This window comes from Neofelis nebulosa, chromosome 2 (assembly GCF_028018385.1).
Source record: "Neofelis nebulosa isolate mNeoNeb1 chromosome 2, mNeoNeb1.pri, whole genome shotgun sequence".
NCBI classification, from domain to species: Eukaryota; Metazoa; Chordata; class Mammalia; order Carnivora; family Felidae; genus Neofelis; species Neofelis nebulosa.
In genome coordinates this window covers 171,592,371-171,613,197 of record NC_080783.1, presented here as the reverse complement: position 1 = coordinate 171,613,197, position 20,827 = coordinate 171,592,371, and the positions used below count along the sequence as shown (strand labels likewise).

The following is a 20,827-nucleotide window of genomic DNA, read 5'->3' as shown; positions in this document are numbered from 1 at the left end:
TGTGTATCCTAGGACAAATTTCTTATGTCCTTGACTTAAAAAATTAGCAACATAATGTCTACCTCGTAAGATTTGGGGGGACTAAAGATTATGTTCATTAAGTGCTTAGCACATTACATAAATAGTAGCTGCTAACGTTACTAGTCCTCCTACCACTTTTACTATTATTTTTAGCTTTATGCTTTTAGCACAGATCTGTAAGTTCTCATCACATTCCTTATGATATAAATTAAAATCTGTGCATTTTAACTTTCACTTGGGAATGATGTTGAGATGTCATGATAAGTTGAAATCCAAGTAACTATATCGTTTTAACATACAGATTTGAGATTTTAATCCACTTTTCTGCCCATCAAAGTGCCTCATAACCCCTAGGATCTAGAAGTCTATGTGGCCAAGTCATCTTTAAGTGCTCTTTCTGCATAATCTTCTTTTTGGGTGGCGGGCATATGGAGCCCAAAATGGGGCTTGAACTCACGATCCTGAGATCAAGACTTGAGCTGAGATCAAGAGTTGGATGCTTAACCGACTGAGTCACCCAGGCACCCCTTTCTGTTTAATCTTTTTTTTTTTTTATGTTTATTTTTATTTTGAGAGAGAGACAGACAGAGACAGTGTGTGAGCGGGGGAGGGGTAGAGAGAGAGGGAGACACAGAGTCTGAAGCAACCTCCAGGCTCCGAGCTGTCAGCACAGAGCCCGGTGTGGGCTTGAACTCCACAAGCCACAAGATCATGACCTGAGCTGAAGTTGGATGCTCAACCAACTGAGCCACGCAGGCACCCCACTTACTGTTTAATCTTTCGTATGGGGTCAGATTAGTGTTTATGACTGAGGGCCACATTACAGTTAGGGTGCTTTTGAGGTTCCCCAATTAACAAAATACTTCAAGATAATTTTCAAGCAGTATGAAAATATTATTGAGTGCTTACCATATGTCAGTATATTAAACCCTTTATATGCATTAACTAATTTAATGCTCTTGGCAACTTGAAGAGGTAGTTCTTATTACCCTCATTAGAGATGAGCCTATCAAGACACAGAGAATTGAGCATCTTATCCATAGTGATGTAACTAGTAAGAGACAGAGTATAAACTCAGCAAGGTGGCCTCAGACCCTGCACTGTTAGCCACAGTGCTATATATTTAACTTGTTGCTACCTTGGTTTGCATAGCTTGTCTGAAACAGACAGATGGTCTTCATAGAGTGCCAGGACTGGATTTTAAGAAACCTGGACTCTGTTTCTAGCTTTCTTATGAGTTAGCCTAGTGGGTTTCACCTCAAAGATATGTAATATATTTAATCACCTGGGAGGTGGTTAAAATGCAGTTTTCCAGGTCCTACCCTCAGAGATTTTCTTCTAGTCATTGTGATGGCTATTTAGGGATCTGCCTTTTCAGTGAATCACCCATGTAATTCTGACGCCGAATTTCACACTTTGAGAAACATCATACTAGGAATTTGATGATAGGTACACCACTCTTCTTCCCTGAGCCTATTTTTTCATTTCTGAAAAGACTGAACAATCCTAGAGAACTCCTAATATCTTTAAGAAATACATCGATATACTACATGAGTATGTTAACATACTACATGTGTCCATAAGCATAGGTAGATACAGATATGTTCATATATAGATATAGATTCCTGTATTTATGTACTGGGGAACCTCATGGCCTTCATGAATTTCCCATAAAGATGCCGGTATATTATACTATCCAGCACTCCAAATATTTCAAAATGGAGTATAGCACACAGCTAATCAAGTTCTCGACTTTGTATTGCATATTTGCTGTTTGACTGTTGCCGTGGCCAACACCATGAGATGCCTGGTTTGATTTCTGGACAAATTAAGTTGGTGGGGGGGAGGAGTGTGATATTTTTATGTGGGCTCTCATCTTCTTGGTATTCTCATTGTGGGGGGGGGGGGAATTTCATATAGATTTTACCCGATAATTATTTGCCTAGTTGTTTGGGCTGCCAGAGGAATTCCCAAACTATTTATGTCCTAGAGGACTTGGACGGCGTGACTTTACTGTGAAGCAGTTTAAGGGAAGTGTCAGGTAGTATAAAAAAGAGAACTTAGTTACCAGTTGGGTGTGGATTCCTGTGCTGCTCCTGGCAGAGGTAGGGCTGCAGAGATTTCAGGATATCAGAGCCACATTCTGATAGGGTTTTGGAATGTAGTAATTGTGAGGTAGACCTTTGCCTAGGCTTTTCCCTGTGAGTAGAAGTCTTCCAGGATACCTGGGAGCGGGAAGCCACAAAAGGGATGAGGAGAAAGGTCACTTTCAGGATGGCAAAAAATTCTTAGTGGAACGACCATTGATTCCTTCTTTAACATCTGGGCACTTTTAGCAAAACTGTTTGCTCACGAGCTGTAAATAGTGATGTGTGGATCTTCTCTGAGGTCTCTTTCTCTCTTGTCCACTTGGTGGTCACTTACCTGATCACATAAAGTTTACTGAGGTTTCAACTCAGTCCTCCGCAGAAGTGGGGTAGAGAGTGTGAAGAAGGTGGCCCAAAGTCAGCTTGGGGCAGAAAGACTATGAATATATAAAAGTTAAGAGAACGTGACTTTTTTTTATTAAGTCATATATAGGTATACATTATACAAATATAACATATTTATATATTTTCATGTTAACTGAATGGGACTTATTTTTTCATTTTTTTAACGTTATTTATTTAAAAAAAATTTTTTTAATGTTTATTTATTTTTGAGAGAGACAGAACGTGAGCAGGGACAGGGCAGAAACAGAGGGAGACACAGAATCCAAAGCAGGCTCCAGGCTCTGAAGTGCCAGCACAGAGCCCAACGTGGGGCTTGAACCCACAAACCGTGAGATCGTGACCTGAGCTGAAGTCATATGCTTAACCGACTGAGCCACCCAGGCTCCCCTAACATTTATTTTTGAGAGAGAGACAGAGCACAAGCAGGGGAGGGGCAGAGAAAGAGGGAGACAGAATCTGAAGCAGGTTCCAGGCTCTGAGCTGTTAGCACAGAGCCTGATATGGGCTCGAACTCACAAACCGTGAGATTATGACCCAGAGCTTAACTGACTGAGTCACTCAGGTGCCCCCTGATACATTTCTTAATATTAAGGTCCTTTTTTTAGTAAGGACCTTACTTACTAGTAAGTGATGTAGTAAGTGATGTTTTTAATTTAAGAAATACCTTTTTTTCCCCTGTAAACATAGTATGTCTCTTTATTTAATCAGATCTTCTTTTACAGTTTTCTCCTTAAATGTTCTGTGCAGTGTTTTTCAAATTTAATTCTGAAATAATTTACTGAGTTTTCCCCCTTTGTGAATGATGTCTTGTTTTCTATTACATTTTTATTAAATTAGCTACTACTGAAGTGGCGGTAATGATACTGACTTGGTAATTTGATCTTCTGACAACCTTGTGAAACTTCCGTTTGTTACTCTGTTGAATTTTCCCTCTTTAAAAAAATTATCATTTCGGGGGCACCTGGGTGGCTCAGTTGGTTGAGCGTCTGACTTTGGCTCAGGTCATGATCTCACTGTTCGTGATTTTGAGCCCCACGTCGTGCTCACTGCTGTCAGCACAGAGCCCACTTCCCTGTCCACCTCTCTCTGCCCCTCCTCCACTCATGCTCTCACTCTCAAAAATAAATAACCATTAAACATTTTTTTTTTAATTTTTTTTCTCATGGTGAGTGCACTCAATCCCCTTCACCTACCCACCTCCCCTACCACCCCCGGCAACCATCAGTTTGTTTTCTATACTTAAGAGTCTGTTTCTTGGTTTGTCTCTCTCTCTCTCTCTCTCTCTTTTTTTCCCTTTGCTCGTTTGTTTCTTAAATTCCATCTCACTCATAGGAGTGAGATCATATGGTGTCTTTTCTCTGACTTATTTTGCTTAGCATTGTACTCTCTAGCTCTGTCCATGTTGTTGCAAATGGCAAGATTTCATTCTTTTTAAATGGCTGAGTAATATTCCATTGTCCATATATACCACATCTTCTTTATCCATTCATCTATTGATGGACACTTGGGCTGCTTCCATAATTTGGCTATTGTAAATAATGCTGCAATAAACATAAGAGTGCATATATCTTTGCAAACTAGTGTTTTCATATTCTTTGAATAAATGCCCAGTAGTGAAATTACTAGATCATGTGATATTTCTTTTTAAATTTTTGAGAAACCTCCATACTGTTTTCCACAGTGGCTACCCCGGTCCACATTCCCATCAACAGTGCACAAGGGTTCTTTTTTCTCCACATCCTTGCCAACACTTGTTGTTCCTTGTGTTTTTGATTTTAGCCCTTCTGACAGGTGTGAGGTGATATTTCTTTGTAGTTTTGATTTGCATATCTCTGATGATGCATGATGTTGAGCATCATTTCATATGTCTGTTGGCCATCTGGAAGTCTTCTTTATAGAAATGTCTGTTCTGCCCATTTTTTAATTGGATTATTTGATTTTTGAGTATTGAGTTGTATCAGTTCTTTATGTATTTTGTATACTAACCCTTTATCAGATATGTCATTTGCAAATATCTTTTCCCATTCTGTAGGTGGCATTTAGTTTTGTTGATTGTTTCTTTTGCTGTGCAGAAACTTTATTTTGATGTCCCAATGGTTTATTTTTGCTTTTATTTCCCTTGCCTCAAGAGACCTATAGAAAAATATTGCTATGACTGATGTCACAGGCAGAGAAATTACTGCCTGTACTCTCTTTAAGGATTTTTATGGTTTCAGGTCTGATGCTTAGGACTTTAATCCATTTTGAGTTTAATGAAAGAAAGCAGTCAAGTTTCATTCTTTTGTATGTAGTGTAGGGAATACTTAAAAAGAAAACAAAAATTTGAGAAGCTTTGGCCTGAATATGGTTTTCTGTTTAATTATTAAAGTTCGTTCTAATGATATAATTTGCATAAAGTTTGTTGTGTCCTTGCATTTAATGGAAAGATGAGAATTAATCTGAAGAGAGTTCAAAACTAAGGTATTTTCTTGGTTATGAAAGTGCTTCTTTAGTTGCCAGAGGTGAGGAGTGGTGGGCAAGATGGGTGAAGGTGGCCAAAAGATACAAACTTCCAGTTATAAATAAGTCTTGTGGATGTAATATACAGCATAGTGACTACAGTTAACAATACCATATTGTATATTTGAAAGTTGCCGATGTAACTAAACTTATTGTGATAATCATTTTGCAAAATATACATATATCGAATTATTATGTTGTACGTCTAATGGATACAGTGTTTAATGTTATATGTCAATAAAAAATAGCTTCAGAGTTGACAAAAACATGTCTTCAATTGTGCATAAAAAAACAAAAAAAATTGCTTCTATTTTCAGGAAGATGATAAAGAGGGAGAAAGTCATTATATTTTACATTCAAACAGAAATGAAGACAAGACTGAACTTTCAGAAACAATTCATGATATAAATTCATCTTTAATACTCGAAGCACCCCAGGTATTTAGTAAATTGATTTCCTATTTGAATGGTTTATTGTGAGCTAACATTGCTATAAAAAAGAAGACAAGAGCTTGTTCTCACTCTCTAGGCTAAAGAGATTCAAATTAAATGATCCTCCTCTCTTTTTAATTTTTTTAAGATGAAATGGTTTCCCTCTTGTATGACATTGGCTTCATAAATAACATAGGCCAGATATGAGTCATTTTCAAAGCACAAACATATCTGATTTTGTATCGCTAATATACTCTTAAATATTTGAGGGTAGAACATATGTTTGAAAATAGACCTGCATTTAAAATGCTGTAGAAAACAGAGCTATTCCAAAGGACTTCTCATTCAGTACTTTCTAAAGAAAAGTTATTTAGTCAAAACCATCATTATGCTTTAATTTTAGGAAGTATATTTTGAAGCTTTTCCTTTTTTATTCTTAAAATGAATTGTGCTTATTTTGCTCTTTGCAGGTAGAGAATGGTGTATGGTTTTGCTTTACTTGATAACAACCATCTGGTGATATTTTTTGCATAATTTATTTGACAGTGTCTCAAACTGATGTTTATTTCTTTACATATTTTTTTAATGTTTATTTTTGATGTGGGGGGAGGGGCAGAGAGAAAGGGAGACAGAGAATGTGAAGCAGGCTCTAGGCTCCAAGCTGCCAGCACAGAGGCCAATGTGGGGCTCGAACCCACAAACTGCAAGCTCATGACCTGAGCTGAAGTCGGAGACACTTAACCGACTGAACCACCCAGGCGCCCCTGATGTTTATTTCTATACTGTACATTGTGGGTTTTTTAGTGTCAACATTTTTTGGTAAAATTTCATAAGTATATGACTTCTTTAAATATACCCTGTAAATACACCTTTAAAAAAATTAACTAGGTTGCTGTATTTGATACGCTATAATAATATAAAGGTGGGAAGTAATGATTCATCCCATGAATTTACATTTGATAATATTTAATGAATAGGTCTCCAAATAGGAAATGTCACTGATCTCTCAGGAGGAATTGGGCCTCATTGTGGTCAGCACTCTGAGGATTCTCCAGGGTTAGGTTAGAGGCTCAGCAAACCCATACATTTCTCAGGCATTACCTGGAAATTCAACAAAGTTTCTGCACATATGTGACTATTTAGTTTCAGTAGCATGTACTTGATCTTCTAATTAGTAAAATATAAATTAATTAGAAAGCATTCTATATTCATTCCTTTTTGCCATGTAATTTCAGTACAGATGAAAAAATTACATGTCTGTTACATAGGCATATTATAAAATAGTCATACTCAAAGTAGTTGAGACCTCCTTCCCATATCTTTAGTTTATGGAGAATGCTTTTTGATAATTTCAATAGCCATAATTTATTTTGAATTAGCTAAGCTTGAAAATCCTGACTTTTTAAGTTTTTGCTTTCTTAGGGAATAGAATGATGTGTATCTATATTTATGTACTACTTTTCTCTGAGATGAATGAGTTAAATATTCATGTAGCAGTTAACAAAATTCTTATTTCTGATTGAGAAGTTTTAGGTGGTTAATGTGTAACGAACCTTTTAGAATAGTCATTCACCTTGCCAGTGGCAGATTTCTGCCTCTTAACTGTTTGTCCCTTTCCTGCTTTGAGGGTTGTGTGGGAGTGAACATTTATTTCTCCTCCTTTGTGATGGAGAGCCGTTCAAGTTAACTGTGTCTAGGCATGGAATGTAGTCACTGTGGCTCTGTCACGGGTTAACCTTCCAGTTAATGTATAGAGTGCCGCTTTAAAGGAGGGGGAATTCAAATTATTTTGCAACTTTTATTTACAGGGATTTAGAGATGAACCCTATTATAAAGAGGAACTTGTAGATGAGCCGTTCCTAGATTTGGGGAAGACTTTCCAGTCCCAACAAAAAGAGATAGACAACAGCAAGGAGGCCTGGGAGATGCGTGAATTTCTGACTCCCAGGTTGCAAGAGATGGGGGAAGAAAGAGAGATGCTTGTGGATGAAGAATATGAGCTGTATCAAGATCGCTTTCAGTCCATGGACTTGTATGCCTCTTCGCACCTTCAAGAGGCTGCTCCTGTTCCCTCCGTGAAGGAACTTCATTTTGGCACACAGTGGTTACATGACAGTGAACCACCTGAGCTTCAAGAAGCAAGGTCCATGATGAGTATCTATTCCCAGGAAACACAGCAGTATGGCTACAGCGCTGAAAACATGGTAAGGGTTGAGAACAGATCTTCCACATCCCCCCATTCTGTTCCCCTCCCTCCCTATCCCTGTTGCTAAGTCCTGTGCATTTCAAAAAAAAAAAAATGTAATGGAAAAGGTAATTTTTGTAATTAATCATTTTTCCAAGATACACCGTACTGTGTATTACTGTAAGTATAAACTCATCTTTTCTGTATTATATAACTTCTAGTGAGAGTCAATAGGCTGCAGTTGCCTTTTATAGTGGTTTATAGTGGTTTTTGCCTTGATTTTTTAAGTGATTTATTTCTCTAGATTATCCATTTCAAAAAAGAGCTATTTGGCCATTTGTGATTTTTTATCTCTGAGAGAAACACAGCGTTGTATTTCTCACATAGTATTTATCAGGGAAAAATCAAGGCAAAATTAATTAAAGATCTCTTGTTTATGTCTTGCTTACCCACACTGTTCTGTGTTATGTGTCATACTAAATAGAAGGTCACTGAACTCTAAAAAATTATCTTTACATTTGTGATACTACCTGTTTTCAACTTGACAGGAAAGCATTATATTTCAATAGGTTTGCCTTTGCTATTAGATAACCAATAAACTTTATTTTTATAAAATTAGAGTTAACTGGTCACCAATTGGAATCTTTCATTAGGGACATTTTTTAATGTTTTGGTTTGTTCATTTCATGTTGAAGATTAATTTCCAGGTGAATGAAAAGAAACTTATTATATAGGGATATTTAAAAGGCCACTTAGCAATATGTTTAGGTACAGTGCACTGTTCCCCTCACGGAGGTCAGCCACTTTCTTGCAGTGCTGTGGGGAGTGGGCCTTTCTTTGCTCTATTACAGGGTTCATAAGGCTGGTTTTTGTGCTCCCTCCTCCTTCAAACCTATCTTCCTTTCTCCCCTTTTGCAAACGCTATGGGTCCTTCTGCTATTCAAGGTGCTCTGCAAGCTGTATTTATGGACCCTAGAGGATTACCCATGATATAGGACTCTGGGAAGCCTACCAGAGAACAGATATTTTAAGATTATGTGAATAATACCTGGATATAGGAAGAAGTAACAGAGAATCACCTGGTGTGTTGCCATTGACATTGGTGCTTTCTTTCCTTGCTGGTCCTGTTCCTATACCCCTAAGTACTTGAACTCAAACAGAATATCCAGTTATGTGGAACAAATTCTAATCACAGACTAGTTAATGTTCACAAATAGTCACTTGTGGCTTTATTCTATAAGGAAAATTTTCTATTTACCCAAATACAAGGCAACCTGAAAAAGAGGCCCATTTTTATGTATAAATTTTTAGGGTTCTAGATGAAATAGTCAAAGCTACATTCACAATATTTACATCATAAATTTAAACATTCACATTTTAAACACTGTCAAATGTTAAATTTTTTTGCTTATTCTTACATTTAATGGCAATTTTATTTGGATTTATTTGGATTCTTTCAACACATATTGAATGTCCATATTTCCATTACCACTAGAATCACTTTTTGGTCATATAACACAGCTTTCTGGATACACCATCTTAATTTTCATCTAAGTTGTTTGAGATACAGTCATTTTTTTTTAAAGTTTATTTTATTATTTTGAGAGAGGAAGTGCAAATGGGGGAGGGACAGAGAGAGAGAATCCCAAGCAGCCTCTATACTGCCAGCACAGAGCCTGATGTGGGGCTCCATCTCACTATCTGTCAGATCACGACCTGTGCTGGCTGAAGCCAAGAGGATGCTTAGCAGACTGAGCCACCCAGGCACCCCAAGATACAGTAATTTTTGAATCCATACTATCAGTCAAAATTTTATCCTGATCTCAACTACTCATTTGCAAGGCAGTAGGCTTTAAAAGAATTCCATTCGTAAGCACATAGCAATGATCTTCACAATACAACCACTTACTCTGTTGTTTGTTAAATTACTATTTGAAACGCTGGTTTATAACATTCAGTGCTCACAGTTTGAAAGGCATGCATTCTAATTACTGAATCTCTGTTAAATTTCCTAGCTTCCTTCTTTTTATTTTCCATTTCTGATTCTGTGAGGTGACCTCTGTAAACCTTCTAAAGTGGCATTGATTAAAATTGTTTCAGACCTAATGTGTCTAGTCTGCACAAAATTTTATTTTCTTTAAATAATTATATGTTCTTGTTTGGGGCATTAACTCTTTTCCTCCCTTTCTGGACTCCACAATGATGACAGTGTAGGGGAGGGACAGTTTTTTTTTCCTCTAACCTCATTGGTTTTGTGTCTGGGCCGTGGAAATCAAGCTGATGAACGATTGGCAAAAGGAAAACAATTTATTAACAAGTGTGGCATGCACACAAGCAGAAGAAACTCAGTGATGAATAACTCAAAGGGGTGCTTAGAACTCGGGCTTACATGGCATTTTAACAAAGAACAACACATTTCTAGAGAAGTAACAAGACAAAGGAAAAGGAGTTTAGGTTTTAGGGTCAGAGCTGTAGGAAGGTAAATATAAGGGGGAAATTGATGGAAGATAAGGGCTGTTTTGTTATGTATGTTTCTCTTGGTACCATCTCTTAACAGAACAAAATCTAGTGTCCTCTCTAGTGATCAAGAATCAGGGGAAGATAGCTTTTCTGTGTGTGCTGTTTCTCATTTGTCTTCCTCTCAAAATAATCCTTATGCCAAAGTGGCATGTTTTTGATAGAATATTCTGATTCTCTATAACAGTTACACACATAAGATCAGGATGGGCTTGAATCTTTATTTACCCTCCTCTCAGAAATATACTCCTGTGATGAAAATTTATCATCTAATATTACAATCCCTGGGTAGATTGTTAAAACATTTGATTATTTTATAAATATATAATTCTCAATACTCTTGTTTAGAGAGTGCCCTCCAGAAGGGTAGAGGAACATTATCATTTCTGTCTTTATTGTAATATCCATTTTGGGGTACAGACGTAACTATATTTGTAGTACCTGCTACTTAAGTTTACCTTTCTCTATCACTCATTTCTCCATTTTAATTGAAGGGTGAAACCATCAAGATTTACAGATCTGTTTTTTTATTTTTAGTTGTAGTAAAATATACATCCTAGTAGTCCCTGTGGTTTCCCTTTCACAGTACCGTTACCTGCGGTCACCTGAGGTCTGGAAAGAGATGATCCTCCTTCCAACAGTGTCAGAAGGTCACTAGTAGCCTAACATGTGCCTACACCATTCACCTCGCTATTTGTCACTTAGGCATTTTATCATCTCACATCATCATCCTAAAAAGAAGGGTGACTACAGTACAGTAAGATATTTTGAGAGAGAAAGAGACCACATTTACATAACTCTTATTGGAATATATTCTATTTCTTTATTAGTTATTGTTAATCTCTTACTGTGCCTGATTTATAAATTAAACTTTTATCATAGGTATGCATGTATATGAAAAAACAGTATATACAGGGTATAGTGCTATCTTTGGTTTCAGGCATCCACTGGGGGTCTTGGAATGTGTCCACCACAGATAAGGAGGGGATACTGAACATAAAATACACCATTTTAATCATTCTAGGTTTACAGTTCCAGTAGCATTAAATACACTTTCATTATTGTACAATCATTATCGCCATCCATCTCCAGAACTTTTTCATCTTCCCAGATTGAAAGTCTGTACCCATTAAACAGTGACTGTCCATTCTTCCCTTCTCTCATCCCCTGGCAACAAACTATAGTTCTACTTTCTTTCTCTAAGAATTTGACTCAGTATCTCATATAAGCGGAATCATACAATATTTGTCCTCTTGTGTGGGGCTTATTTCATTTAGCATAATGCCTTCCAGTTTCATCCACGTCATATGTGTTGGAATTTTCTCCCTTTGTAAGGCTGAATAACATTCCATTGTATGTATATACCACAATTTGTTTACTCCTTCATCCCTTGATGAACATCTGGGTTTCTACCTAAGGCTATTACGAATAATACTGCTGCAAACACTGGTATACAGTATCTATTCAAATAACTGTTTTAAATTTTTTTGGGTATTTCCCCAGATGCAACATTGCATATGGCAATTCATATGGTAATTCTATGTTTAATTTTTTGAGTTGCCACCATCCTGTTTTCCACAGTAGCTGTATCATTTTACGTTCCCACCAACAGTGCACAAATTTTCCAGTTTTTCCACGTGCCTGCCAATACCTGTTTTCTGTTTGTTTAACGTTTTATTTATTTTTGAGACAGGGAGAGACAGAGCATGAACAGGGGAGGGTCAGAGAGAGGGAGACACAGAATCTGAACAGGCTCCAGGCTCTGAGCTGTCAGCACAGGGCCTGACGCGGGGCTCGAACTCACGGACCGCGAGATCATGACCTGAGCCGAAGTGGGCCGCTTAACCGACTGAGCCACCCAGGCGCCCCTGTTTTTGTTTTTTTAAATAGGTCCCAAGTAGTATCTTATTGTGTTTTTTTTTTTAATTTTTTTAATGTTTCTTTATATTTGAGTGAGAGAGATAGTGCACAAGCAGGGGAGGGGCAGGGAGAGAGACGGAGACAGAATCTGAAGCAGGCTCCAGGCTCTGAGCTGTCAGCACAGAGCCCAATGCAGGGTTCGAACTCACGAACCGTGAGATCATGACCTGAGCCAAAGTCGGACGCTTAGCTGACTGTGCCACTCAGGCATCCCTTATTGTGGTTTTGATTTGCATTTTTCTAATTATTAAGAAAAGTTGAGCAACTTTTCATATGTTCATTGGCCACCCGCTGAAGAAATGTCCACATTTTTTGCCCCTTTTTAGAAGATCTGATTCTTGGGGCACCTGGGTGGCTCTTTCAGTTAAGTGTCCAGCTTTGGCTCAGATCATGATCTTGTGATCTGTGGGATCGAGCCCTGTGTCAGGCTCTGTGCTGACAGCTTAGAGCCTGGTGCCTGTTTCGGATTCTGTTTCTCCCTCTCTCTCTGCCCCTCCCCTGCTCACACTCTGTCTCTCTCTCAAAAATAAATAAAAAACATTAAAAAATAAATAAATAAAAATAAAATATCTGACTCTTGCCTGAGGATTAATTACCTAAGACTAATTGTATGTTTTTTTAATTTTCTTCTCTATTTAGAAAAACTTTTTTTTCCGGGGCACCTGCATGGCTCAGTCAGTCAAGTGTCTGACTTCACCTCAGGTCATGATCTCACAGTCCGTGAGTTCGAGCCCCGTGTCGCACTCTGTGCTGACAGCTCAGAGCCTGGAGGCTCCTTCGGATTCTGTGTCTCCCTCTCTCTCTCTCTCTCCACCCCTCCCCCACTCGTGCTCTGTCTCAAAAATAAACACTAAAAAATTTTTTTTCATAAAACTTTTTTTTCCTAAAGATCTAACCCTCTTATATTGAAATTCAGATTCAGATATCAATTCTCTTATTCCTCATATAGTTGCCATAAACTTTTTTTAATAAGTCCCAAATTGCTATCAAATATAAATATTCAGTGCTTACTATTTCCTCCTTATTCCCTTCTCTAAGAAATTCTTATTTTATTCTAGGCAACTAGATAGTTGTATCTCCTTTCTCACCCCAATTTAATATTTGAGTTGAATATCTCCATTAAATATCTGATACAGTTCTATACTTAGCTATATTCATAATCTGTATGGAAAAAGCTAGCAGTATTTGGTTCACCAGTTTATGAGAGATCCTTCTCATACCATTGAGGTCTGACCAATATAACATAATGAAAAAAAATGGGGACCCTGTAAAAGATGTCATTCATGTTTCAGTTTTGAACAAGCTAAATTTCCAACAGAGAATGACATAGGTGTTACTTGTCTTAAATGAATTGCAGTATATCCCTATGGTGGCCCTAACATTGTCATTTAATTTTATGCTTATAAAAGTTTTTAAAATATGATAATAAAATATTTCAGCGAAAATCATATATTCTGGAAGGTTGTAACTTTGGGAAACCAGAGAAGACATGTATCAAAGGAAGACAACCGGAAAATGCAAAAATGTGCTTATCTGTAGGTTTTAGGTTTGGGTAGCTGATGTTTGCCAGGCAGATAAAGGTGTTAGGGAGGGTAAAGCAAGAGTTCAGAGCTGTGAAAATCCACCAGTTGGTTTGGGATTGTCAGTGAAGCTATTGAGGTTGTGTTCCAACATACTCTATGAGTTAGTGTGTGTCAGCCATTGACCTTGCTTGACTGGATAGATCTTTATTCTTATACCTTTGTGATTGTTTACTTAAATCCACTCATTAATGTTTATAAAACAATTTTTTTGTGAAAAAATCCAGTGTAAAAAAAAAAACAAAAAACTATTAGCCTAATAGTACTAAAAAACTATTAGTACTCTTGCGGAGATTAAGTTACCAGCATTCATTACTGCTTACCATTGCATAAACCACTACTTGAGGAGGCCTGTTTGCAGGGCCAGTTTTCCGCAATCATTATCTGGTTTGAACAACATTATGCTGTACCTCATTTTATCACGAAGTACTAATGCATTTCTGTCTTTCTTCCTCTCAAGATGAAAGAAAATTTTGGCATTGGTTCCCTACCCTCCATGCCCTCATCTGAAGGAAGCAGTCAACAAGGCAGATTTGATGATCTGGAAAATCTTAATTCATTAACACAAAGCAGTCTGGATTTAGGTTTGTGGTTTTTGTTTCTCATAAACACAAATTACACTATTTTGCAATCTTTCAGCTTTGTTTTTATAGACGATAAGTCTTACTGTCCTATTTTCATTCATAATGATGCAAATTTAAATGTTTATTAATCTGCTTCAGAATATCTGGAAGAATAAACCTGGCTCATATTTCAACATAGAACTTAAGATTCTCTTTTCCGAAAGGGCTATATTTTCAATGCCTGATTTTGCTTTTTATAAGCAGTGTGGATTAAAACTAAAACTAGTACCTTATGTGCTAAGTTTGAAATAAGTCTCTACTAATATATATTAAAACCTCTGATGCTATTAAGTGATACTGTTAGCTCATTGAATGAGGTTGTTAAATATTAATAAAGAGAGTCATATTTTAAACATTTATGAAACATTTTTATAGCCATATATTATGGTCAATTTTGGTGCATTAATAACTTAGTTTCCATTAAAGAATCCTAAAAGTATAGTGCCTCTCCTTGCCTACCCCCAATATTGACTCTTACATAATTTTGAAAACTCGACTGTGAAAAATAATTTTTCTTCATCCAACACTGAAATATCAAAGGCTGTTATACTATTGAGATCCCTAGGTGAGACTGTTAAGTTCTTTCACAGCACTGGGATTTATAGAGCCATTGTTCAGGATTTATGCTGTCCTTCATGTGTTATGACTCTGCTTATAGGAAAAGTCTTTCTCTGGACAATTCTCATGTTGTATGGTAATACATTGGAGGGGATGGAGTGCATTATAGAAAGCCATGTAATGGTTTTTATGAATTCAGCATTCCGTTGAGTAAAATCCAGAGAATGGAGTCATTAGCAGTAAAGATTCAAGTCCTCTCTGAGATGATAAATAGTTGTCAGTTCGGAGTCAAAACAGAGCATGGGTAGTTAATTTTGAATATCTAAGATTTGATGAGTTTATCCAGTTTTTCATGACGTATAACCGATTATGACTAGGATAAAAATGGGACTTTTCCCCCCAAAAGTGTTCCATTAAACTGTTTTAAAATTTTTTATCACATTTCCATAGTCCTTTAAGTACTTAGAGAAGATTTACTGCACAAATGAATGAATAATTGAATTAATAGGCCATATCTGTTTGATTGCCATTGATACTTTATAGCAATGTCATTACTATTTTGGACCAGATGATTCTTTATGGTGGAGAGCTGACCTGTGCTTGGTAGAATGTTAATAGCTTCCCTGCCTTCTAACTCTGATGCCAGTGGTACTCACATTGCCAGGCCTGATCAAAATCACATGTCTTCAGACACTGCCAGATGTCCCCTGGGGCGGTGGGGGGGGGCAGAGTTGAGAATCACTCACTGCTCTACACTGTCAGGATTGAAAGGATAAACTGGCTATATGGGGTGGGTGTTTGTGGGGAAGAGCAGCAGAGTTGGGAAGAAGACGGAGAAGGTAGTTCCTCTTGAGCTCTGCTCTGTGTATTATCTAAATGGCTCCAAAATTACTTCTGACTTCTACTGGCTCTCGAAGTTTTCCAGGGCTGCTGTAGCAAATTGTCGCAAACTTGGTGGCTTAAAACAACAGATATTAATTCTCTCACTGTTCTCAAGGCCCAAAGCCCTAAATCAAGGTGCTGTGCTCCCTCTGAAGGCCCTAGGGAATAATCTGTTCTTTTCCTCTTCCGGCTTCTGGTGGCTCCAGCCTTCTTTGACTTGTGGCTGCATCACTGTTACGTGTGCCTCTGTCTTCACACGGCTCTCTTCTCTTGACCTGTGTCTTCTATTCTTTGTCTCCTATAGGGACATCTGTCATTGGATTTAGGGCCCACTTGGGTAATCCAGGATGGTCTCATCTCATGATACTTAAATGTATCTGCAAAGACCTTTTTTCCGAATAAGGTCACATTGACAAGTTCTCTGACTTGGATGTATCTTTTAGAGAGGTCCCCCCATTATGCCTTCTACTCTGCCTCAGTCTGATACTTTACAAGGATCTGGGAATTTATTTTTTTAGAGATTATAGCTTTGGGAATGAAGTTAAACTTGTATATCTTAGATCTGTCCTCACTGGAAATACATTCATAACCACATGCTTTTAGGAAAAAATTTTGAAAGCCTCTAGAATGCCATGTGGCAGGCATGACTATTTGGATTAATGCTAACTGTGGGTAGGCTGAGAAATTATTAATACAGAGTCGATACAGATTTCAGCAGCATACATATTGAATTTATTCTAGTCAGAGTTTGATTTTGCTCTTGAGATCCTTTCCAGCAAAGGGCTGACGCTTTTAGTCCCACGTCCCTCTGTACAAAGCAGGTACCCTGCTCTGTCACCAGGCAATCCCGCCAGCTTCTCCTAAGTAAACTCCCCTGGGCTAAGTATTCTCTAAGCCCTCTTTCAAATCTGTAACTCTTTGACCTCTTTATTAGTATCAGACAGTTTTAGGCTTATCTCTGAACAATTAAATTTCTTTTTCTGAACAATAAATTTAAAAATTATTTTTGAGAGGGGCGCCTGGGTGGCACAGTCAGTTAAGCGTCTGACTTCGGCTCGGGTCATGATCTCACAGTCTGTGGGTTTGAACCCCACATTGTGCTCTGTGCTGACAGCACAGAGCCTGGAGTCTGCTTCAGATTCTATCTCCTTTCTGCCCCTCCACTGCTCACAGTTTGTCTCTCTCTCTCTCTCAAAAATAAACATCAAGGGGCGCCTGGGTGGCGCAGTCGGTTAAGCGTCCGACTTCAGCCAGGTCACGATCTCGTGGTCCGTGAGTTAGAGCCCCGCGTCGGGCTCTGGGCTGATGGCTCGGAGCCTGGAGCCTGTTTCCGATTCTGTGTCTCCCTCTCTCTCTGCCCCTCCCCCGTTCATGCTCTCTCTCTGTCCCAAAAATAAATAAAAAACGTTGAAAAAAAAATTAAAAAATAATAATAAAAAATAAACATAAAAAAAAATTATTTTTGAGAACCTTATATGTGAAGAGCTAATCTTGACCCTATATTTAGTCCAACATTATGTAGCTTCTAAGAGCCTTTACTCTTCATGGGCTGTGAAAATAAACCTATAATGAGCATAATTAGTGAGGTAAAGCTTACAAGATAAATTCCAAATCAATAACACATTTAGTATTACAACATTTCAAAAGGTTTCTGACAGAAGGTAGTTCTAATTCCTAATCTTTGACTGCCCCTGTCTGGATGGTGCCCCCAGGGAACCCTGGATGATGCTCTGTCATTGCACTCAAGGGTCAGGCACACATACTCATTTGCATGCCTACCTCTTCCTATAAATTAAGCTTCTGGAGGGCAAGGCTTATATCTGATTTTTGTTACCGTAGTAGGTGCTCAAGAAATATTTGTTGAATGAGAGAGTGAAATGCTGCTCATGTGTGGCTATTCAACAGCATTGCAACCCCCAGCCCTCCCTCCCTCTGGCAGCGGCCAAGTTATACAATAATCCACCCTCCTCTCTACTTGGATTCTCGTTGCCTTTATTTTGTTGACCATTCTGTTCTTGCTCCTTACCAAGTATAAACCTTTTGAAAGTCTCCCCCATTCCTCTCCTATAAACATTAACCTCCATTTGTCCAGGAAAATTTTTTTTTAGCTTCTTTGTTTTTCTAACCTTTGTGCTCCTATTATGGCCCTTCCCTAACAACTGCATAGGTCCTCGAGGACTTGATTTGTTTTATGGGCTCTGGGAACTGCAGTGCACTTGGCGAACAGCTCTGTAAAGTGTGAGTGTGTCACGCACTGTGACAGATGAGAAATGCGTGCCTGAGCACCAGCACCCAGGGTCCATGGAGGAGGAGTGGGGCAAAGGGCACGGCAGCCTTTCTGTGGAACAGGTAATGAAAAGTTTTAAACAAACTGCAGCAACCTATGAAACCCAATGCCATAATTTAACAGTCTGCTTTTACCAGTGTGGGTGGATGAGAACCAGCTCTGCAAATAAAGCCAGTTCCCTCTTCTTAACACTGGTTTCTGGCCATTCCGGCCAGAATCTAGTCCCACCCCTGGTCCCTCCTCAGTGGGGAAGAGGCAGACATAGGCCAAGCTAGAACTCTTTGGCATCGAGATGGATTAGAGTGTTTTGCAGGAATGGAGGCCCCAGAGAATAGGACTGAAGGGTGCATAGGGATGGGGGACAGACCCTGAGAATTCTTTAACACAACCTGAGCATTAAAGTTAAATTCACTCCCTCTTCAGATTCTGTTGCATTACCAACTGATTAGATCAGTTCCAAAGTTTCTAGACAAGATAAAAAGCAGTAGTAGTGAGTTTACTAGAAAATTTGTTCATTATGAAGAAATGGAAAGAGTTGAGGTAATGCTTATAGGAAAAGTTTTAGGATAATACCTATATCTTTTAGAAATAATTTGTGAGTTTCTGATTAGGCAGAGCTCCAAAAAATACTATAAATGTGTGGATTTAAGGAAGACATTTGATCACAATTCATCATATTTGTAATATGCTCGAGAAGGATTGGCTGAGAATCGGGTGTATCCTAAGAGTGATTAATAGACCTATGCCAGTAAGGGTCCTATGAGTCGTAGGACTCTACGCACAACTCTGCCCCAGTTATTCTTTTTTTCAGGAAATGTGGAAATAACACAGATGGCATGTCAGGTAAACTTGCACATTCCATTTGGCAAAATTCCTTAACTTGAATTTCTCCATCTATAAAATAACAGTTGTTAGTATCTTTTCTAACTCATAGTTTGACACAAGAATTAAATAGGTAACAAATGTAAAAGAATTATGAAATTTGTAAACAAAGCCCCTTTAAAAATCTGTTTTCTTAACCTGATGAGCACTGGGTGATGTATGGAGTTGTTGAATCACTATATTGTATACCTGAACCAATATAACAATGTGTGTTAACTACACTGGAATTAAAATTAAAACATTTTTTGATGTAAGATTTTTTATTTGGTTATTTGTCATTCTGTGAAGTTATTTTGTGTGCGTGATGAGGACTTCTAAGATCTATTCTCTTAAGTAACTTTCAAATATGCAATATAATATTTCTTTAATGGTTGTTTACTTTTGAGAGAGAGAGAGAGAGAGAGAGAGAGAGAGAGAGAGAGAGAGTGTGTGTGTGTGTGTGTGTGTGTGTGTGTGTGTGTGTATGGCGAGGGGCAGAGGGAGAAGGAGACACAGAATCCGAAGCATGTTCAAGACTCTGAGCTGTTCAAGTCCAGCATGGGACTTGAACTCACAAAATGTGAGATCATGACCTGAGCTGAAGTCAGATCCTCAACCGACTGAGCCATCCAGGCACCCCTTATTTATTTATTTATTTTTTAATAAGTGAAATGCAGGAGTGCCTGCAGTTGGGACAGCTGAGGTTGATAAGGGAAAATGTGTAGTGAGATTAGAATACCATCATTAAGGGGATTCTTTTGATAAAATATTTATATTGCTAAAATGTCCTCTTTTCAGTAAGGCCATGTGTGAAATGCAACTCTTCCACTGAGGAGTCCCTGTCCTCCTTCTTTCCTTCCTTCATTTTTCACCATCTGACATATTAAACATTTTACTCAATAAGATTTCTACCTAGAAAAGGCCTATTTGTTGAATGAATGAAGGCTAAATGAAAGCATCTTGTGTTCACTATCATCTGGGTTTGCTGTGTAGGTATGATGATTCCAGATGATGCCCAAGGTCCTGGCTTGCTTGTTGAACTTCCTGCTGTGGCTCAAAGAAGGGAGCAAGAAGATTTGCCTTTATATCAACTCCCCAGGACTCGAGTTGTTTCCAAGACCTCGGCATACACAGGAACACTGTCTTCTAGATATACCACTGATGCATGGTATGATACCATTTATCTTTGTTTTCACATTATAAAGTAGTCTGGTTTTTTTGCTCTTAAAAAAAAAATGCCCTATAGTAGACAATTACTAAGAGATTAGGAGTTTCACAACATAAGCAAGACATACAGACAAATTAAGGAGGCAGTGGATTTAAGAGAGAATTTGTTGGAATTGGTGACTAATAACGTGTGTCAGGGTGAGAGGACATAGTTGAGGGTGACTTGTGTCTCTGGATTCGGACAATAAATGCATTGCAGTGCCATTAATTCTTTAACAAGACTGTAGGAGCAGAGGAAGCAAACTCAGTGTCCAATGATAGATGAATGGATAGAGAAAATGTGTATAAGAAAGGATTAAGTGCTGCCGTTTTCAACAATATGGATGGACTTAGAGGGTGTCATGCTAAATGAGGGAGGTCGAACAGTGAAAGACAAGTGCCATACGATTTCACGAATCTAAAAAGACAAAACAAACGAACAAACAGAAACTGTCTCCTAAACACCGAGAACAAACTGGAGCGGAGGGGAGGGGAGGTGGATGGATGAAATAGGTGAAGGGGATTAAGAGTCACAGACTTCCGGGGCGCCTGGGTGGCTCAGTCAGTTAAGCGTCCGACTTCGGCTCAGGTCACGATCTCGCGGTCCATGAGTTCGAGCCCCGCGTCGGGCTCTGGGCTGATGGCTCAGAGCCTGGAGCCTGTTTCCAATCTGTGTCTCCCTCTCTCTCTGCCCCTCCCCTGTTCATGCTCCGTCTCTCTCTGTCTCAAAAAATAAATAAACGTTAAAAAAAAAAAAAAAAATTA

At 38.3% G+C, this 20,827-nt stretch overlaps 1 protein-coding gene and 1 long non-coding RNA gene across 5 annotated transcripts in view; one reads left to right on the top strand and one right to left on the bottom strand.

Annotated features, from left to right (window-relative positions):
* Window positions 1-2,157, bottom strand: part of LOC131504643 (uncharacterized) — a 36,010-nt gene extending 33,853 nt beyond the window's left edge. Inside the window, exon 1 of the long non-coding RNA XR_009258083.1 lies at window positions 2,090-2,157. This is a non-coding gene — a long non-coding RNA (uncharacterized LOC131504643). The remainder of the gene's footprint in view (window positions 1-2,089) is intronic.
* The window catches only part of PATJ (PATJ crumbs cell polarity complex component), a 366,822-nt gene that overhangs the window by 103,150 nt on the left and 242,845 nt on the right, over window positions 1-20,827 (top strand). For all 4 annotated transcript variants that reach the window (XM_058717189.1, XM_058717188.1, XM_058717187.1 and 1 more), the window contains exons 19-22: window positions 5,330-5,449; window positions 7,252-7,647; window positions 14,106-14,229; window positions 19,850-20,024. In XM_058717189.1, the coding sequence (XP_058573172.1) occupies window positions 5,330-5,449; window positions 7,252-7,647; window positions 14,106-14,229; window positions 19,850-20,024 (815 nt within the window). The remainder of the gene's footprint in view (window positions 1-5,329; window positions 5,450-7,251; window positions 7,648-14,105; window positions 14,230-19,849; window positions 20,025-20,827) is intronic.